The 19,248-nt window shown below is 48.7% G+C and overlaps 2 protein-coding genes across 3 annotated transcripts; one reads left to right on the top strand and one right to left on the bottom strand.

The window, feature by feature from the left end:
• Positions 1-2,790: 2,790 nt before the first annotated feature.
• Kat8 (lysine acetyltransferase 8) lies at positions 2,791-14,611 on the top strand. The gene is made up of 11 exons (XM_055627388.1): positions 2,791-3,043; positions 4,815-4,889; positions 4,965-5,140; positions 9,430-9,483; positions 9,589-9,753; positions 10,737-10,826; positions 13,188-13,328; positions 13,418-13,511; positions 13,595-13,745; positions 13,910-14,064; positions 14,419-14,611. The coding sequence occupies exons 1-11, from the start codon at positions 2,833-2,835 to the stop codon at positions 14,481-14,483; spliced, it is 1,377 nt and encodes a 458-aa protein (XP_055483363.1). The 5' UTR covers positions 2,791-2,832; the 3' UTR covers positions 14,484-14,611.
• Positions 14,612-14,656: 45 nt separating this feature from the next.
• On the bottom strand, positions 14,657-18,997 carry Prss8 (serine protease 8). Of its 2 annotated transcripts, XM_055627389.1 has the most exons (6): positions 18,686-18,997; positions 18,446-18,463; positions 16,807-16,969; positions 15,882-16,153; positions 15,626-15,792; positions 14,657-15,522 (listed from the first exon to the last, which is right to left on the bottom strand). In XM_055627389.1, exons 1-6 carry the CDS (start codon positions 18,768-18,770, stop codon positions 15,199-15,201), a joined length of 1,029 nt encoding a protein of 342 aa, XP_055483364.1. In that variant the 5' UTR covers positions 18,771-18,997; the 3' UTR covers positions 14,657-15,198. The 2 variants fall into 2 exon arrangements, with proteins under 2 accessions (XP_055483364.1, XP_055483365.1); XM_055627390.1 differs by lacking the exon at positions 18,446-18,463.
• Between the last annotated feature and the right edge of the window lie 251 nt (positions 18,998-19,248).

Here is a 19,248-nt window from a genome sequence, read left to right as displayed (position 1 = left end):
TAGGAAGGACATCATCTGTAACTGAAGATGTCAGGCGAAATGTCAAGTGAGCAAGTGAGGTAACAGAAGCCTGGGCAAATGCAGTAACAATCCTGAAAGGGGTCAATGGGAGGAGTCTTTTGGTTGTGTCTTCTCTTTCTTAGGATGCCTGATGGTGCTGTCTATCCTGCCCTGAACTTCTTTACTGCCCAACAGCAAAATAACCAGTTTCCACCAGTGCCTTCTTCTCTCTTATTTTTGTATGTGTGTCTGCCTGTGGGTTTGTGCATGTTACTGTAATGATATAAAACAAAAACAAAAAAACCACGCACTCAACAGATCTAAATAGGAAAAGATTTATTTGGGGGAAGAGACAGAGAGGGTCAGTGGGAGAGCATAGGAGAAGGGGGGGGAATAATAACAGCCCCCTGGGAGAGAAACCGAAGTAGAGAGTGAGCAGGTGGGTTTTATCTGGAGCACCTAGCCTAGGTGGTCCCTAAGGACCCCCGAAGGCAGGCCAGCTGAACTGCCTGCATAACATAACAGCTACTTTAAGTCCCTGTGGGGTCCAGAGGGGTGTGGGATCTCCTTGGAGCTGGAGTTACAGGCAGCTGTAGGGATGTGGAAACAACCCAGATCCTCTGCAAGAGCAGTATGTGCTCTTAACTGCCGAGCCATCTCTGGCTTCCCCCCCACAATGCCCCACAAAGAAAGGATTTCTTTAGTCCCAGTGCCATCTCTCAAAGATACCCAGTGCTCAGATATTTTTTGGGCCATAGTTTCTGAGTCCCAACCTCAAGCTGCCTCTCAAGAACTGTTAGGAAGACTGATGACCAAATTATGAGTCAAAGAACGTTTAGGGAACGGAACGTCCAAATGAGACGTTTACCGAGTTCCTACTCTGCCTCATACTATGCTGTGTGCTATTGTAAAAGTTACCAGTACATGGGGACAAGCTCCCCATGTGGCGGGAGCCAGTTAGTTTAAACAACAGGGGCTGAGAAAAGGAAACTTATTCCAGTAAGCCAGCTGGTGAGAAACTGGGTGACAGGCATTATCATCCCTAAAAAAACCCATCTCGCTAGGAAGCTAATTTAATGGTAGCTTGTATAAAGATGGTCAAAAACTAGTGGGCACCATCTCAGAGGCGCACAGCAATTCTTTATTTTTTAAGATTTATTTATATATTATGTATACAGTGTTCTGCCTGCATGTGTGTCTGCATGCCAGAAGAGGGCAGCAGATATCAGTATAGATGGTTGTGAGCCACCATGTGGTTGCTGGGAATTGAACTCAGGAACTTTGGAAGAGCACCCAGTAATCTTAACCTCTGAGCCATCTCTCCAGCCCTTTAACCATTCCCGTTGTGTGTGTGTTTATACCAATTCCTAATTGCTATTATTTCTCAGCTCTGCAAAGCTCTTACATCAAATGGTTATCCTTTTCATCTACAGTTCCTAAAATAATATGCTCTGGGCGGGCTACCAGAGGTGTTAGGTGCAACACAGGAATGAAGGAAAACACACCTTTCCTGACCACTGTGGAAGGTGGAAGGAAAGGTGACATTAAATAGAAAATTAGACCTGTGTTTTGCTCCACTTCATCTACCAGTAAGTTTAACCTGGGGGCTGGAGAGAGTACCTGGGTTCAATTCACAGCTCACAACTGTCTGTAACTCCAGTTCCAGGGCATCTGACACCCTCACCGAGACATACATTCAGCCAGAACACCCATGCACATAAAATATAAATATATAATAAATTATGTAAAAGTTTAACTCGGATATTGTTATATGGTTTATATAACGCTATGACTTAACCATGTGTATACACGGCTTAAGTTTTACTGAATCTCAGGGAACCGGTACACTGTACTCAGAGAAAGGGCCACTACTCAAGAGTCTTCAGCCACTGCCAAGACAGCTCTTTATTGTATTCCTGCTAAGGGCCCCTGGCTGGAGATGTAGTTCAGTGGTAGAGTTTGCCTAGCATTAATGAAGCCTCAGGTACAATCCCTAGCACTGCATGACCCTGGTGTGGTAACATCCTAACCAACATTCGGGAGGTGGAAGTCGGATGAGAGTTCAAGGTCATCCTTGGTCACACTGTGGGTTTGAACCCTGCGGGGGCCACATGTAATTCTTAAAAAACAACAACAACAACAAAAACCCAGTTTATTCTGAAGGTAGTTAATTTGGCACACCTATTCTTTCCTTGTCTCAACTGCTTTTACTTCCACCCTGAACAAGAGGTAAACCCAGGGTGGGCAGAATACATGAAGCCCTGGGTTTTGGTCCCCAGCATCCCAAGCTGTGAGGGCACACAACTGTAATCCCCAGGAAACTGCCACCAGGTCAACGTGTTTCAGGCTAGCCACTGAGGAGAGCCTTTCTCAAAAAATGAGAAGGGCAGGCCATGGTGGTGCCGGAAGAAGACAGCCTGAACTACATGAGACCCTGTGTCAAAACGCACAGCAAAAACCCAACAAAATCTGGACTGAGGCCGAGCGTGGTGGTGCACGTCTTTAAATCCCAGCAGAGGCAGGTGGATCTCTTGTGAGTTCGAGGCCGGTATGGTCTATCTAGCAAGTTCCAAGTCAGTCAGGGTTACATAAGTCCCTGTCTTTAAAACAAACAAACAAAAACGAAAAGAAAAAATAAGATTGGACTGACTTGTGGCACGTAAACACCACAGCCCTACGCAAAACAAAGCACCAAACTAAAGCTCTTGCTACGTCACAGTCTCCGCCTCTAACACTGAGCGTCTACCCGCCCCCATCCCCGCCCCTTCCCCCGCTGACCCGGAACTAAAAGCGTCAGTCTACTCAGTCTCCGCCACCACTTCCGGTACCGCAATGGCGGCACAGGGAGCAACAGCCGCAGTTGCTGCAACGACTTCGGGGATTGTGGGGGAGGGAGAGCCCGGGCCCGGGGAAAATGCAGCAGTCGAGGGGCCTTCCCGGTCCCCGGGCCGCGTCTCTCCGCCGACTCCGGCGCGTGGCGAACCAGAAGTCACCGTGGAGATCGGAGAAACGTACCTGTGCCGGCGGCCGGACAGCACCTGGCGTGAGGGCGGGGACCAGGGCCTAGAGGCGGGGTTTAGGGCTGGGGCAGGGCTTAGAATGGGTGCTCCGGAGGGCGGAGTTTGGGGCCTGGGAGTCTTGGGGCGAGGTGGTGACTCTGGTAAGAAGGCAGAGAATTTCTCGGGAGCTGTGTCGGGAATTCTGCTTGGTGTCGCCTGTAAAGCCACCAGTAAGGTGATCTCGACCTTAGCGTATGATCACTCATTCTAGTCCGATTTCAAGTTAGATTTTTCTTGCTATCTCTCTGTTCCTTTCCTGGTGGTTTGTTTTGTTTTTGTCTGTCTTTACATATCTCTCGCCCCTTCCATCACCAGCAAAGGTAGTCCAATTCATAAAAACACGTTTCCCTTTAACTTATGTTCCTTTTCCTTTTACCTCTTCAAAATAAAGCCCAAGCTTCTGGCTTCAAAATAAACTCCAAGCTGAGATGGCTCAGCAGGTAAAGGAATTTGCCACCAACTCTGATGATCTGAATTCTAGTCCCAGGAAGGAAGGCTGTCTTCTGAACGTCACATAGAATACCCTGCACCCTCTAATAAAATAAATACATGTAATTTTAAAGAATAAATGTCAGGCATGGTGGTGCACACTTTAATTCCAGCACTGGAAAGGTATGGCTTTGAGTTTGAGGCCAGCCTGGTCTGCATAGCAAGTTCCAGAAGAGCCAGGACTACATAGACCTTGTCCCAAAAACAAAGCGGAACTCCTTAAAGTGTCAGTCATGTCTGAGAGACCCCTCCGGTTTCTAGGCACTCCTAGCAAGGGCTGTTGTCAGACCAGGCCTTGCTCTGCCCTCCAAAGACAATGGCTTTATGTGCCTTTTGTTCTTGGAATACATTAACCTTTCTCATGTTTTCCTGGTTAGCTCTTGCTCATCTCTGAACTTTATCTCCTATGGTGATCCCATTCTTGACCCAGGCAAACTTAAATGCTTATATATGTAATGTTATATAATTACATAATATGTGTAATGGTATGTACACACGTAGTGCCCACTGTCATATAAGTAATTTAAAATTACCTGACGTTCTGTGTTAATGGGAAAATGCTAGAGAGGAAGATCTCTTGTGATTCAGATAGCTGTGTCTGCTTTCTGTGTCCAGGGCCAAACAAGCAGCATTAGTTTCTTTCTTTCCTTTCTTTTTCTTTTTTTTTTCAAGACAAGGTTTCTCTCTATAACCTTGGCTGTGCTGGACTCACTTTGTAGACCAGGCTGTCCTCAAACTCACAGAGATCCACCTGCCTCTGCCTCCCTGAGTGCTGGGATTACAGGTGTGGGCTACCACACCCGGCTCAAGGATTATTTTCTAGACAGGTCTACTGGGTATCTGTCACTGTGTTAAAAACTTTAAAGCCTCTCTTACTGTTTTAGGTAGGCACTGTTCTTTCCAGATGAAGAAATAAGTTTTAGAAATTTTAAATAATGTGGTCAGTTGCATTCATTTAGGGAATGTAAAGGAAGAATTATATATAAGCTTAAACTGACTTAATCCCCAGCCAGCTCTCACGTCCCCCAAATAAGTGAATGACTAAATGAGACTGATTTTGAAGCTACACCTAAACATTTAAATACCAGATTTTCTCAGTTTTGAAATCTCTGGCCCTCTGTAAGCCTCACCCTCCCACACGCCGCCCCAAAAAGTCCTAACCTGGCTCACCTTACTGGGTGTATAAGTGTTGTAGCAGATGTGGACAGGTGGATCTGGAAATTACCCCTCAGTGCATCAGATTCCTCACCTTTTTTTTCTTTATAGATTCAGCAGAAGTGATCCAGTCAAGAGTGAATGACCAGGAGGGCCGAGAAGAATTCTATGTACATTATGTGGGCTGTGAGTGCTTGGGGCCACTGGGCCTGGGTGGAAGGAAGAGGTAGCAGGGCAGTCCCTCATGGTCCATCTTAACAGTTAACAGGCGACTGGACGAATGGGTGGACAAGAACCGACTAGCACTGACCAAGACGGTGAAGGATGCCGTGCAAAAGAACTCTGAGAAATACCTGAGTGAGCTGGCAGAGCAGCCTGAGCGCAAGATCACTCGGAACCAAAAACGAAAGCATGACGAGATCAACCACGTGCAGAAGGTCCTGGCCCCTTCCCTTCTCCAGGGCCCAGGAGGCCCAGCTGCTTCTGCCAAGCCCAGTAACAAAACCATAGCAACTCCTGCTTGAAATCTTATAGTGTGCCAGGGTTTTTTTTCTCGTTTATTCTTTATATGTAAAAAACCTAGCTTATAGAGAGAAGAGACTTGCTCTTCTCACAGCAAGGAAATGGTACAGTTAGACTGGAACTCTGGAACCTAAAGTCCAAAGGGAAAAAAAAGAAAACAAAATTATACCAGTTACTTCATTATCCACCTCAAGCTGAGTGCTATAAAATCTCATCAAATATTCCCCAGCTGTTACCACAGGGGAAATTACTTTTTTTGTACATGAGGAAGTAGGCTCAGAGAAGTTAACATGTCAGAGTTAAACAGCTGGTTAGAAGGTACGCAGGAGTTATGCCAAATGTTGGGTTTGCGAGCCCAAGTATTAGGTTAAACATACTTCATTCTCTCCTTTCACTGGTGTTTTCTTTTGCTGAGCCATCTTAGTTTACAGAGGAAGCACAGGTAAGTTTAGAAATCTCGTTGGGAAGTACATGTTCTTAGGGGCCAGACCCTAACCTTGGTTTTGATACATCCTACAAAGGTATCCAACACCAGGAGTCTTTTGTTTTGTTTAGTTTTGAGACAGGGTTTCTCTATGTAACCCTGGCTGTCTTGGACTCACTTTGTAGACCAGGCTGGCCTCAAACTCACAGGGATCTTCCTGCCCCCTGAGTGGGACTAAAGGTGTGCACCATCACATCCGGCACCAGGATTCTTCAAGAAAAAAAAAACATTTTTTTTTCAAAAATTTTATTTAATGTATACATGTATATGCATGATATGTGTGTGTTTGTGTGTATGTGTATCGATGGTACCTGGGGGTATGTGTGTGCCATGGTAAGAACCCCAGGGCAGGCAGCCTGTAAATCATGCTGTTTAAAATGGCACAGAAGTCAGATACATGGCAGGGAGCAAGGTTTTACAGAAAGGAGTAAGGAAGCCCAAAATGTTGGGGCTAATCCCAAAGTCTAAGGAAAATATGCTTAGAGAAGAGAGAGAAGAAAGAAAGAAAAAGGAAAGTTACACTTTTCTGAGAAAGTCAGAAAAGGGAGCAGACCTACAGTCCTGCATTGATTTCCAAGCTAAGGCACTGCAGTGGCCATGAGCCGCCTCATCGTAGTTCTGCCCTTCCTTCTGCGCCTCCGGTGAACACAGTGCAGCGGGGCCTTTCCCACTCTGGCCGCAGTGTGGTCACAGGCTGGAGGTTTGTTTTGGTGTGGTATGTATAACATTTACACTTTGCAAAAGCTTTTTAGGTTTATGTGTATGAGTGTCACCTGCGTGTATGTATGTGTGTCCAGTGACCAGTGTTCAGGAGAGGATATTGGATTCCCTGGAATTGGAGTTAAAAATAGCTGTGCGCGACCATCTGGCATGTGGGTGCTAGGAACCAAGCTCAGGTCTTCTGCAAAAGCAGTAAATACTCAGTAACTTCTCAGCCATTTCTTCACCCCTTTAAAAATTTTTAACAGAGGAAAGAAATAGGATAATGTAGACAATATCTTTGTTTTCCACGTTCTTGGGTAAGTATTGTTTTGACGTAATTTTGTTTGACTTGTAATCCATGCTTGTATACATACACACACATTTCAACTGGCTACAATGCCAATATGCTTTAGTAGGAAATGTTTTTGATACCCTAAGCTAGACAGACTCGAGGTCTAGGGTAGCACTGTCTAGTTGAACTGTTGTAAGTTCTGTTGTAACTGTCCTATATGTTTTTGCTAGTAGTCCTTCAGCCACCTGTGGCACTTCAGTATTAGTCTGTACATGTCCAATTTTACTACAAGTTTTGTTTTTTAATTGTCATGAATTTGATTTAAATAGTATTTGTGATTAATGGCTGTTCTCTTGGACAACACAGGTTTAAAATGCTGTTCTCTGACTTGAAGAGAGTGACTCAGTCAGCAGGTGGACTGAGTAATGATGTATGAGTGATAACTATCAGAAAGGTTTTTTGTTTGTTTTAAGATTTATTATGTATACAATGTTCTGTCTGCATGTACACCTGCATGCCAGAAGAGGGCACCAGATCTCATTGTGGATGATTGTGAGCCACCATGTGGTTGCTGGGAGTTGAACTTAGGACCTCTGGAAAAGCAGCCAGTGCTCTTAACCTCTGAGCCATCTCTGTAGCCCAAGGTTCTTTAGCGTGTACCTAGTTACTGAGGATTTTTGTTTGGGGTTTTTGTTGTTTTGTGTTTTGTTTTGTATGTTTGTTTTGCGACATGGCCTCAAACTTGGTATATAGCCAAAGATGACCTTGAATGGGTTGCCCTGCCTCTACCTCTGAAGTGCTGAGATTCAGGTGTGTACCACCATTCCCTGTTCTAACTGATGTTTAATTCTAAATAAATTACAACATTTAAGAAAAATAGTTGTTTTGTAATTCTTTACACAAAAATAAAACAAGAATTTTCCATTGTGAAAATTGAGCATTGCAGTATAAAGAGACACTTGAAGAGAAAAGTCTTTGTTCCTCTTGTTTTTCCTGTCTTTGTTGGAATTGCACAGACCAAGGCTACTCTGTCATACCAGTTCTGTGACCTTGGGCAAGAAACTTTGCTTCTTTGTACCTCAGTTTTCTCGTTTGTATAGTGGGAATACCAAGCACTCTTGTGTCAGGGATTCATTATGAAGGCTAAATGAAATAATCTCTATAGAGTGCTTGTCAGTTGCAATAAGTGGCTGCTGGCAGGTGCCCACAGGCATGTGACCTCATCTCTTCCTGTCTGTTCAGTACTCTGTGAAATTGAAATAATCTGTCAAGGCCAGGTATGATGGTGCATACCTGTAATCACAGCACTGAGGACCTGAGGTAGGAAGGTTTGGTAGGCTGAGATGAAAATTTCCTGTACGCTTGGAGTTCAAGGCTGGTCTAGAATACAAGGCAAATTCCAGAGCAGCGTGGTATGCATACTGAGACCCTGTCTCAAAGACAACATAACAGCCCAACACACAGAAAAAGTGAACCTAGGGCTGGAGAGATGGCTCAGCAGTTAAGAGCACTGTCTGCTCTTCCAAGGGTCATGAGTTCAATTCCCAGCAACCACATGGTGGCTCACAACCATCTGTAAAGTGAACTGATTCCCTCTTCTGGCAGATGTAAATGCAGACAGAACACTCAAATACATAAAATAAATAAATCTTTAAAAAAAAAAAAAAAGAAAAGAAAAAGTGAACCTAGTCAGATTTCCTGGAAGATGCTTGGGAAAAGAGCAGAATGCGTGATAATTCCCAGAGCTTTGTCATGGACACCTGACCTGTGCTTTGTGCCAAGGTGAGGTGAACACACAGAGCATGAAGAGAAGGAAGGTAGAAGTGACGTCACATGTGAAAGCTTGAAGGCTGCAAGACAGGTTTTGACAGCCGTGGGACTGAGGTGTTTAAGGAAGTTTAAGGAACCCTAGTCAGTTGTCCAGACCTAAAGTGGCAGTGATTATTTGGAGTGGGGCAGGAAAAAATTCCACAGGAACTGATTCTAGAGATGTCATAGAAGAGTTGGCATCCATTCTGTTGACCATTGGCTAGGACAGCTAGCAGGGTGAGAAGTCTTAAGAGCAAGTCGGCCAGTGACATGTTAAAGAGAGGGGCCAGTGACATGTCCAGGAGGAAAAGGAACCTAGACATCCTTTGTGGACACCTAATGCCTGGCATCCCATGAGAAGATGGTGAACCTCAAGGAGCAGCTTCAGGAGCTGCTGAAGCCTGGTGTTCAGGACCCAAGCCCAGCAGGCCTTACCATATTTCCTGAGTCTTACAGATGACTCTGTACAGCTGAAGCTTTTTTTTTGGGGGGGGGGGTTCAAGACAGGGTTTCTGTGTGTAGCCCTGGCTGTCTGGAACACTGTAGACCAGGCTGGCCTCAGATTCACAGAGATCCACCTGTCTTTGCCTCCCGAGTGCTGGGATTAAAGGCCTTCACCATTATTGTCTGACTACAGCTGAAGCTCCTAACCTAACCACAAACCAGGCCTGATTCCCAGCCCTGCTTATCTAGCTCGAGGTCCAGACCGGGGCACCTGGATGTGTGGGTAGGTAGGCAGATTTCAGAGGAGCCAGCCTCATAACCTAGTAAAACAAATGAGATGTTGTCATGATTATTGGTACTGTGCTTATTTATTATTCTTGTGTGATCCAGAAGGCAGTAGAGAAGCACTGAGTTCTAGGGCAGGGGGAGCAGTCTAACCATGTCTGTTCATCTGTGTGCACTTCTTGCCCCAGACCTATGCAGAGATGGACCCCACCACAGCAGCCTTGGAAAAGGAACATGAGGCGGTAAGAATAAGCAGGGCTGGGGACCAGATGGGGCCCTCCCTGCCCTTCTCCTTGTTCCTGCTGAGCTCTGAGCTGTGCCCTGCCCCCTACTCTCTCCATCTGCAGATCACCAAAGTGAAGTATGTAGACAAGATCCACATTGGGAACTACGAAATTGATGCCTGGTATTTCTCACCTTTCCCAGAAGACTATGGGAAGCAGCCGAAGCTGTGGCTCTGCGAGTACTGCCTCAAGTACATGAAGTATGAGAAGAGCTACCGCTTCCACCTGGTGAGGCAGCCACCCAGCCGGGGCCACGGGAGGAGTGCAGACCGGTGGGGAAGAAATCCCAAGGGACTAGATAGCTGGATTCCTCTGGGTGCAGTGGTGTTTCTGTAGTCCTAGTGCCTAGTGGATGGACAGGAAGATCAGAAGTCCTGGGTCATCCCTCGGCTACACAGTGAGTCCCAGGCTGGCGTAGACTTACAGAGGACCCAAGTTCAGTTCCTAGCACCCATATCAGGCACCTGTAACTCAAGCTCCAGGAGAGCTAAAGCCCTCCACTGGTCTCTGCTGGAACTTGCACTCAGATATACATGCATATGAGCCTACATTGTTAAAAAATATATTTTTTATAGGCTGGCCTCAAATTCACAGAGATTCACTTGTTTCTGCCTCTGGAGTGCTGGGATTAAAGATGTGTAAAACCATGCCCAGCTAAAAATCAAAATATTTTTTAAAGGAGGGAAACAGAGCTCAAAGCCAGCCTGGTCTGCAGAGTAAGATAGCCTGGATAGCCAGGGCTACACAGAAACCCCACCCCCACCCCCACCCCCATCTTGAAAAACCAAACCAAACAACAATAGCAACAATAACAACAGAAAGGCAACAAACAGCTCCTTAGCGATGATGCCAGCCTGTAGGAAGAAGTGCTGTACTTCAGCTGTCAGGAAGGGGGCGCTTTTCATTAGCAAGCAGGATGTTTCCCAGAGTGGGACCCGAGGTGAATGAAGGAATAGATGACTTAGGCAAAGGTGTCCTGGCCAGACCTCCAATCAGATGCTGTGATACTTGGCAAGTTATTAGCCTCCTTGTGCCCGAGTTAGGAAGTGGGTCCTGTGACTGCTGAGGAAGCAGGGCTCCTGAATATAAGGTGTTGAACATAGGGCCTGCAGACAGCAAAACTAAGAGGCGGAGGCTGGGCCACACTGCTGAGTGAAAGCCACTTGGCAGAGAACTTAAGAGTGTGAAATGTCCTCCCTCCCCCCTCCCAGGGCCAGTGTCAGTGGCGGCAGCCCCCCGGGAAGGAGATCTACCGCAAAAGCAACATCTCTGTGTATGAAGTGGACGGCAAAGACCACAAGGTGAGCTGATAGGCCTGGCTTGTCACCTCCACCAGGCAGAGGCCAGCCCTCAGTGGGTATCCATGTCTATTCTGGGCCAAGTGAGGTCGCACATTCCTTGGTGGTTGACCTGGGTTGGTGCATAGTGAACACAGCTTGTGCTGTACCTCCTCAGGCCAGATCGCCCTTCTCCTGAGGACTCCTCTTCTGAATGTGTGGTTCTGTTTGGGTAGTTCCGGAGCCTAGAGTGGAGACAGACTGTCTTGCCTGAGGCTGCTCTTAAACAGCTTCCTCTTTCTGTGTGACCCAAAGATACTTGCCTGGAAGGGGAAGTGCTTTTCCAGAGACATCCTGCTCATCACCATTGAGACTAAGGACTGAGTTCCTGCTTCTCAGAGGAATGATTCCACTGGGAGCAGGGATGAGCTTTTGGGGCCTGCTTTGCCTCTGCCTGCCAGGTCTGAGAGAGAGAGAACTTTAGCGAGTATTTGAGTCTCCCCTGAAGGGTCATGTAGTATACAAGGTGAAGAGGACAGGCTTCTCAGAGCACTGTGTCACTTCCTGGCTAGTCTCAGACAAGTTACCTAACCCTGTTTTGTTCCTGTTTCCGCATCCATAAGACAAGAGTCATAATTATTTACCTCATCTGTTTGGTGGAACAAATGAGACCACAAATGTCAGGTATGTAGCACGTGCTACATCTAGTCGGCTGTTAGTAAACAGGTACTTGTTGTTATTGGTGACCTGTCCGGGACTGAGGTGTCCCCGTGCTAGGGGAATACCTGTGAGCCTGGTTCTTGTCAGCTGTTCTGGCTTCCTTTAGCTCAAACTGGTAGACTGACAGAAGGGGCCCCCGCTGGAAACGGGGCATGTTTACCAGCTCCACCTTCTGTCAGTTTGGAAACCTTAACACCATGCTTCCCCACTCAGGCTCCTAAGTCACACCAGACCAGCAGAGCTGGGCTCACACAGTCCTAGACTGGACAAGAGAGCAGATGTGAAGAGGCATCAAAATCCAGACACCAGCATATGGTGACTCGCATAGTCCTAGCACCCAGGAGGCTGAGGCCAGCCTGGACTATAGGCTGTCTAAACCCTGTCTCGAAATGAAAAGAGCTGGGTGTGGTAGCACATACATGCCTTTCAGTGCCAGCACTTGGGAAGCAGAGTTAGGCAGATCTGAGGGTTTAAGGCCAGTGTGCTCTACAGATCGAGTTCTAGGCTATAGTAAGACTCTTTCTCAAAAATAAAAATAGCTGGGTGAGGTGGTGCATGCTTGCAATCCCAGCTCTCCAGGAAGGCAGAGGCAGGTGGATCTCTGAGTTCCAGGCCAGCCTGGTCTACAAAGCAAGTCCAGGACAGCTAAAGCTATACAGAGAAACCCTGTCTTGAAAAGCTAAAAATTAAAGTAAACAAAAGAAAACAAGCTCCAGAAACCCATTAAGTCTGTACTAGGCAGCCAACTGCAAGGTGCTTTGTCCCTCCTTATGCTGTCCCTGGCAGGCCTCTTTGTGTACATCAGTTAGACTGAGGCCCAGTAGGGGTGTCTAACTGGGCAGAAGAAAGCCCAGTCATTTTCCTCCAGCTATAGGCCTCTCCATTTGGCAGTTACCAGCTTCTGCTTAGCAGCTGCGTATGGACTGCTGTGGGCTTACCTGTGAATGGGACAGAGCATGGGCCCAGCCAAGTTTCTGCCCTGGCATTCATCAGCTGTGGAACCAGAGCCATTTTTTTTTTTTCTGGGCCTCAGTTTCCTGCTCTGAAACACAAGTTAATGTCTGTAAAAACTGAAGCCAATTATGCATGTAAAAACCCTATCCTTTATTTGGCTCTGAAAAGTGGTCAGATGGGTCAGCAGGTAGCAGTGCTGTCCTATCAGCCTGGCCTGAATTTATACTAGAACCCATAATAGAAGGAGAGGACCAACACCCAGAAGCTGCTTGCTGCCCTTCTCTGCCAGGGTGTGTGTCCCTACCCACTAACAAAATGTAATAAATTTTAAAGTGTCAGATGGTTTGGCATGATGGCACACCTTTAATCCCAGAACTCAGGAGACAGAGACAGGGAGATCTCTCTGTATTTGAGGCCAGCCTGGTCTACAAAATAAATTCCAAGCCAGCCAGGACTACACAGTGAGGCCCTGTCTCAAGTAATAATAATAACTTTTCTTTTCTAAAAAGGAAGTTGTGGTCAGTCTAGCTCTTCTGGCACTGTTTGTGTGAACGGACTTGGCTTTGAGCCTCTGTCCACCGCACTGACTGGAAGTCTCCTTTCTGCTTTGAATTCTGTGTTCTGGTACTTGGAGCTGCAGAGTGGCTGCTGGTCCCCAGACGGAGTGGAGGCACTGCACTTGCTTGCTAAGCCTGTTTCTACCTCTTCTAGATATACTGTCAGAACCTGTGTCTGCTGGCCAAGCTTTTCCTGGATCACAAGACCTTGTATTTTGACGTGGAGCCCTTTGTCTTTTACATTTTGACGGAAGTAGATAGGCAAGGAGCCCACATTGTTGGCTACTTTTCTAAGGTACTAGATTGGGGAGTCAGGGAAGAGGGTGTTATAAACTAGAAGAGGGCTGGCACCCCTAAAGGACCTGAAAACCCCAAACTCCCCAGGAGAAGGAATCCCCAGATGGAAACAATGTGGCCTGCATCCTGACGCTGCCCCCGTATCAGAGGCGTGGCTATGGGAAGTTTCTCATTGCCTTCAGTGAGTAGCTGCTGCAGTTGGGAATGCTGAGGTGGGGGCGGGGAGAGGCTGGCTCCTTACGATTCGCCTTCTGTCATTGCCAGGTTATGAGCTCTCCAAGCTTGAGAGTACTGTAGGCTCCCCAGAGAAGCCACTGAGTGACCTGGGCAAACTCAGCTACAGAAGCTACTGGTCTTGGGTCTTGCTGGAGATCTTGCGAGACTTCCGGGGTACATTGTCTATCAAAGATCTTAGGTAAGAGCCTTGGTGTCCATCCTGGTCCAGGATACACTGTTCCATTAAGGACCCTGTGGAGGATCATCTTGGGACGCTATAGGAGTGAGCTCTCCTAAGGTTGGTCATGGATCTTGCCTCTTACTCCTGTTGCTGTCTCCCTGTGCTCTACTCCTTCTCTACAGCCAGATGACCAGCATCACCCAGAATGACATCATCAGCACCCTGCAGTCCCTCAACATGGTCAAGTACTGGAAGGGCCAGCATGTGATCTGTGTCACGCCTAAGCTGGTAGAGGAACACCTCAAAAGTGCCCAGTATAAGAAACCACCCATCACAGGTGTGTTACTGCTATGTGCATTGTGTGTGTGTATATATGCGTGTGTGTGCACCCAGAAGCATGTGTGTTTCGGTAGGGTGGGATAAGAGCCAAGGCGCCTCTCTCTCTCTCTCTCTCTCTTTTTTTTTTTTTTTTGGCTGTTATAAGATCCCAAACCGGTTGGACCAGGTTCTAGGTCTGCAGCCTAGGGCAGGTTACTCATTCCTGGGATTCCCTCCCCCTCCTCAGGACTGAGGCTGCCCTTTTGTTCTCACTCTGAGGTGAAACCTGGCCTGTGCCCAGACAGGGCTGCCAGGTGCAGGCACACTCGACCCAGGGACCCTGCGTGGCTCTCATGCCCCTTTCCTCCCACAGTGGACTCTGTCTGCCTCAAGTGGGCGCCTCCCAAGCACAAACAAGTCAAGCTTTCCAAGAAGTGAGTGGCTGGTGCCCTGCTTTGGACTGTGTTCCTGGCCTCTGACCTGTAAATATATGTACAGACCTGTTTTATGTCATTTATTAATAAAGTAAATTCTGCTGGTGTGCTGAATTTTGGAGGTGCGAAGGAGATGCCAAAGGGTTATGTTCTTCATTTCATCTTACATACAGCCAGTTGTGTTAAAAAACATTTACTCCTTGTTACCCCTCACCCTGATCCAAGCCCCAGCCAGCTCCGGTGGGGGCTCAGTCCTCCGGAGTCCAGGAGTCAGCTCAACTTGGCAGTCAGCTTGGCAGCCAGTGGAGTAAGGCTGAGGTTTTTCCTAGCGCAAGACAGGCAAAGCCCAGGAGGCAGGAAGAGGACAGGTGATGGGCTCATCAGGCAGGTGGGTAGGGCCCTGAAGCCAGCCTGCTGCAGCAGTCAGCTAGGCAGGTGTCCTTTGTGCTGGGTACAGGTTGAGGTCAGGGCTTGTTTCCCTAGCTGAGGCTTATGGGAGCTCCATAGGAGCCTAACCAGTAAGCTGTAGATAACAGAAAGGTGGCTAGAATTTCTGTCCCACTCCACAAGCTGTGAACTTCTTGGCTGTAGATTATAATCCCAAAGAGCAAACTCAGAAGAATGGGCTCAAAGATCAAGTTGGTGCCCTCCTGGACAGGCACATGTCCTTGGGGATGCTGTTGGTCCTGGACGCAGGTCAGCTTTGAGGGTTAAGTAGCTTAATGTTCAAGCCAAAGGCAGAAGAGACCCAGGGTCAGGCCCAGTGGCAGGAAAAGTGTAGGGCTTAACGATCCTTGGGCTGGGGCTGAGTTGAAGACAGGATGATGGTTGCAGAGGTGACCGTCGGGTTGGGACTCCTGAGTTTGGGGAACTACCCGAGGCTGGAGTTCTGCCACATTGTGGTGGATCCAGGAAGCATATGTAGAAGTCAGAGTGTATACTCCAGGCCTGTTAGGGGCGCCACAGGCATCACCCCAGCTCACAATGCCTGCCAGATACCACAGCCCCTCCACGGGACAAGAGAGTGGCCCTCCAGAGTCACCCTAAGGAAGAAAAGAGCTCCGTCAGGACAGGCCTCTGGCCAGCGGTCATCCATGCAGCTTCACCCAGCCCTCCACCTCTCAGGACACACCTGTCTTCTCTTACCTGGCAAGCGTCCTTGCCTCCCTTCACATAGCCAGCACACAGCATGTCCTGCTGGATCGTGTGGGGCTCCTCAGGCACAGCATTGATGTTGTACAGGCAGCTGCAGGTCTCCCGGCTGATGAGCGGGACCTCAAGCTGCTGCAGAGGCCTGGGTGTCTGGAGGCTCACTGTGGGAACGACACACACTTGCTCAGGGCCCCACCCTCCACCATCCATCCTCCCTTTACTGACTTTGGGCCCCTATGCCCAACCTCACCTGAAGGAGCCACATGACCCCATCCTGTGACAGTACAGTGGAGGCCATTGGGAAAGGAGGCGTTGGCTGCAGGGAGGCAGATGGGTTTGATGTAGCGGGTGAAGTTAACAGGGTTGCTGAGGCGGATGAGGGCAATGTCCCCCTGGGAGCCCTCTTCACGGTAGCTTGAGTGGGAGATGACCTGAGCCACCTTGCAGACCACAGTGTCACTGTTGTAGGAGTCTAGCTGGTGGGCCCCCAGCTTTACCTCATAAAGTTCTTTGCTGTGTTCTCTGCAGGCAGAGAGGCAAAGAGTAGGACCTAAGGAACCTCTTCTGTTCCCTCACCCCTGTTTTTTATGTTGTCCTGGCTCAGATTCTGATCCCAAATAGCATTTTATGGCCTAGTGTCCTAGTTTTACGCCGTGACCCAAACCCCTCACTTTTACCTCTGACCGGTTCCTTCCCCACCCCACCCCTCAAGACAGTGTTTCTCTGTGTAGCCTTGGCTGTCCTGGACTTGCTTTGAAGACCAGGCTGGCCTCAAACTCACAGAGATCCGCCAGCCTCTGCCTCCCCAAGTGCTGGATCTCACTATGAATCTGGCCTGGAACTGTCTACAGTCAGCTGGCCTTGCACTAAGGCTTCTGCACCTTGAATGCTGGGGTTAAAAACATGACTACTATGTGTGGCCTAGGAACACTGATACTCTTGAGCACACAGCAGGAACTAGTGCCCCAGGAACTGGACTGACCCATGGCACACTTGTTTCTTTCTGTAGTTCTTTCTTTCTTTTGAGACACAGTCTGGTATATCCCAAGCTGACCTTGAATTTACTATGTAGTAGCTATGGATGACCCTGAACTTCTGACCCTGTCTCCACCTCCCAAACCCTGTTTCCAGCCCACTTTTGACCTCCCCTCCCTGCCCCTCCATTGAGTTGGTACCTTGGGAAGCAGTGAGCAGCTGACACCACCCATTGGTTCGACACGAGAGACCCACCGCACACATGAACGCCATCGAAGGTGATGCTGACCTGCCAGGGCCACTGACCCGGCCTGGCACTGCCACCGCCTGCGATACGCGGCTGGATGACTACACCACAGGGGGCTGTCCAGGGAGGAAGGGGAGGTAGGGGAGGTCAGGCCCTTCTGCGGCCCCACAGCCGTCCTTAGCCCTTCCACCCTGACATATCGAGAGCCTGGGAAGTGCTTTCACCCTGAGCTACCTTCCCTACCTACCCCATGGCTCAGCAGCTGTGAGCTCACTTGCCCAGTGCTGTCCCAGTCAAGTGTCATGGCAGCCCTTTCCTCTTAAGCCTTCTTGCTTTCTATCCAGTCTACCTCTTACAAATTTGAATGTTTTCATAAACCACAACTCTGGCCAAATCACAGTCTTGCTGAGCTCTTCCGTGGTGGCTCCAGACTGACCGTAAAATACCTCTCAGAGGCTGAGAGATGGATCCAGCAGTTAAGAGCACTTGGTGCTCTTGCAGAGGCCTGGGTTTGGTTCCTAGCACCACCATGGCAGCTCACAACTGTCCTTGATTCTATTTCCAACGCATCTGATACCACCTTCTGTCTTCCAAAGGCACCAGGCACTCATGTGATACACAGACATTCATAGAGGCAGAATACCCAATTTTTAGAATTACAAAAAAGAGATTCCAGATGTGCATGGCACTATCCTGACTGTGGAGCTGGACACTTCCTGTCACATACATTGGGCCACACACTGTTCACCCCTGGACCTTGGCTAATACCACTCATTCTCCTCTGGATGCCTTTCCCACCCTTCTCTGCTAGGCTGAAGAGCCATCCAAAGCGCACAGTCTGTTCTGAGCTAGCTGGCTGAGTCACAGGTGTTCTCTCAGTTTCCAGGGCCCTCAGTCCACAGGCACTGTCCAGGCTGACAACTGTTCTCACGCCTATGACTGTTCCAACTGCACCAGTCTGTGCGCTGCCTAAGGACGCCCCTCTTTCCACCCCATCCACGCATTCGCTGGGCACACAGAGCTATGGATGAGGTTGAACACTGAAACAGAATTGGATTCTTTGGGCTGTGGACCTGCTCCCTCCAAGCTAGCATTTGGCAGAGAAAACAGGCCACCAGACTCTTCCCCTGTTCCCTCAGAATCATGACAATGGCTACTGCTTAGAGTGCTGCTGCAACAAGTCTGGGCGCCAAGGGGCTTTCACTTCCCAATCTACAGCCCTAGAAGAACAGAACCGACAGCCTTTCTAGGCAAAGAAAATGGAGCTTAGAAAGATAAGGGGACAAGGTCACTAAATAGTTAAGCTCAGACTGAAACCAGTCTGCCTGGGAGCTGATCTGTATAGTTTCCCTCAGAACCACCTCACAGACCCACACTAAGAGTCAGGCTTTGGACAACTCACTGCTTCCCTTTACCTCAGTTTCCTCATAAAGCAAGAGCCTTGGTTCCATACTCACAGAACTGTTGGGAAATAGTGTGGCTAGCTGAGCAAGCCCAGCCAAGTGACAAGTGCTCCTAAAACCCCACCACTGGGGGACTCCAAACTGCCGTGCCCTCGCTTCCCCAATTCCCAGTTCCCCTGGAAGCCTCACCTTCATCTCCGTCAGCTCCTGGAAGGAAAGAAAGGGGGGAGTAAGCAGGGAGGCCTGAGTCCCCAGATGCCTTAACACCAACCGCTTTCCCAGAGCGGGACTCCTTGTTTAAGGAGCTAGAAGGTGGCTGAACGGCAGGAACACAGAGATGTTCAGTTTAGGGCTGTGCTCTACACAGATTCTGCCTGCCTTCACCGGTGCCCTCTCCAGCCCTTCCTCCCGGCGCTGAGCCAGACTCACCCATTCTTGGCTGGAGCAATCCGATCAGGAGAAGAATGGCCACAGCCTCCAGCTGCCCAGGTCCCAGGCCCACCATTAGGGCCATGGCCCAGGACGAGGGCCCCCTGGGGGAGACTCTAGGTAGAAAGGGAAGAATGGAGGGCTGGTTTTGTGGGCTCCGAAGTGAGGAATCCCAGGACCTAGGCTGTGAAGGTGAAGCAGGTATGAACTCGGACTTCCCAGCAGGAAATGACCACGGGGGATGGAAGACGGGACACGCCTTTAGTCTCTCCACTGTGGACCTGTTCTGCCCTACAATCTGGTCATCATCACAGAGTCCTCTCCAGACACCTCATCGGGGAACCAACTACCTGTGGGCTCCTCCCTCAGCCACGCCTTCTTGGCTGAATGCAGTGGGCTTTTTTTTTTTTTTTTTTCCCCTCCCTTGCTTCTGACCTCTGTAGCCCTTTCAGACTCCTTAGGCAGTGGGAGTGGTTTCGGTAGAGGAAAACTGATCCTGGCCAAAGAGCAGTCCTAGCAGGACTTGAAACCCTGAGGGCCAGCCAACCGTCCTCTTCTTCCTG

The sequence above is a fragment of the Psammomys obesus genome, unplaced genomic scaffold (assembly GCF_907164565.1).
Source record: "Psammomys obesus unplaced genomic scaffold, mPsaObe1.curated_primary_1811, whole genome shotgun sequence".
Lineage (NCBI taxonomy): Eukaryota > Metazoa > Chordata > Mammalia > Rodentia > Muridae > Psammomys > Psammomys obesus.
The sequence above is the reverse complement of the archived record's forward strand: the minus strand, read 5'-3'. Positions and strand labels throughout refer to the sequence as shown.

Coding starts and splice junctions, on each gene's coding strand:
- Kat8 (XM_055627388.1), top strand. CDS start 2,833: ATGGCGGCACAGGGAGCAACAGCCGCAGTTGCTGCAACGACTTCGGGG. Junction 3,044..4,814: donor GCGGCCGGACAGCACCTGGC/GTGAGGGCGGGG, acceptor TTTTCTTTATAG/ATTCAGCAGAAGTGATCCAG. Junction 10,827..13,187: donor TGGACGGCAAAGACCACAAG/GTGAGCTGATAG, acceptor TACCTCTTCTAG/ATATACTGTCAGAACCTGTG.
- Prss8 (XM_055627389.1), bottom strand. CDS start 18,770: ATGGCCCTAATGGTGGGCCTGGGACCTGGGCAGCTGGAGGCTGTGGCC. Junction 16,154..16,806: donor GCTGCTCACTGCTTCCCAAG/GTACCAACTCAA, acceptor CTCTGCCTGCAG/AGAACACAGCAAAGAACTTT. Junction 15,793..15,881: donor GGGTCATGTGGCTCCTTCAG/GTGAGGTTGGGC, acceptor TCGTTCCCACAG/TGAGCCTCCAGACACCCAGG.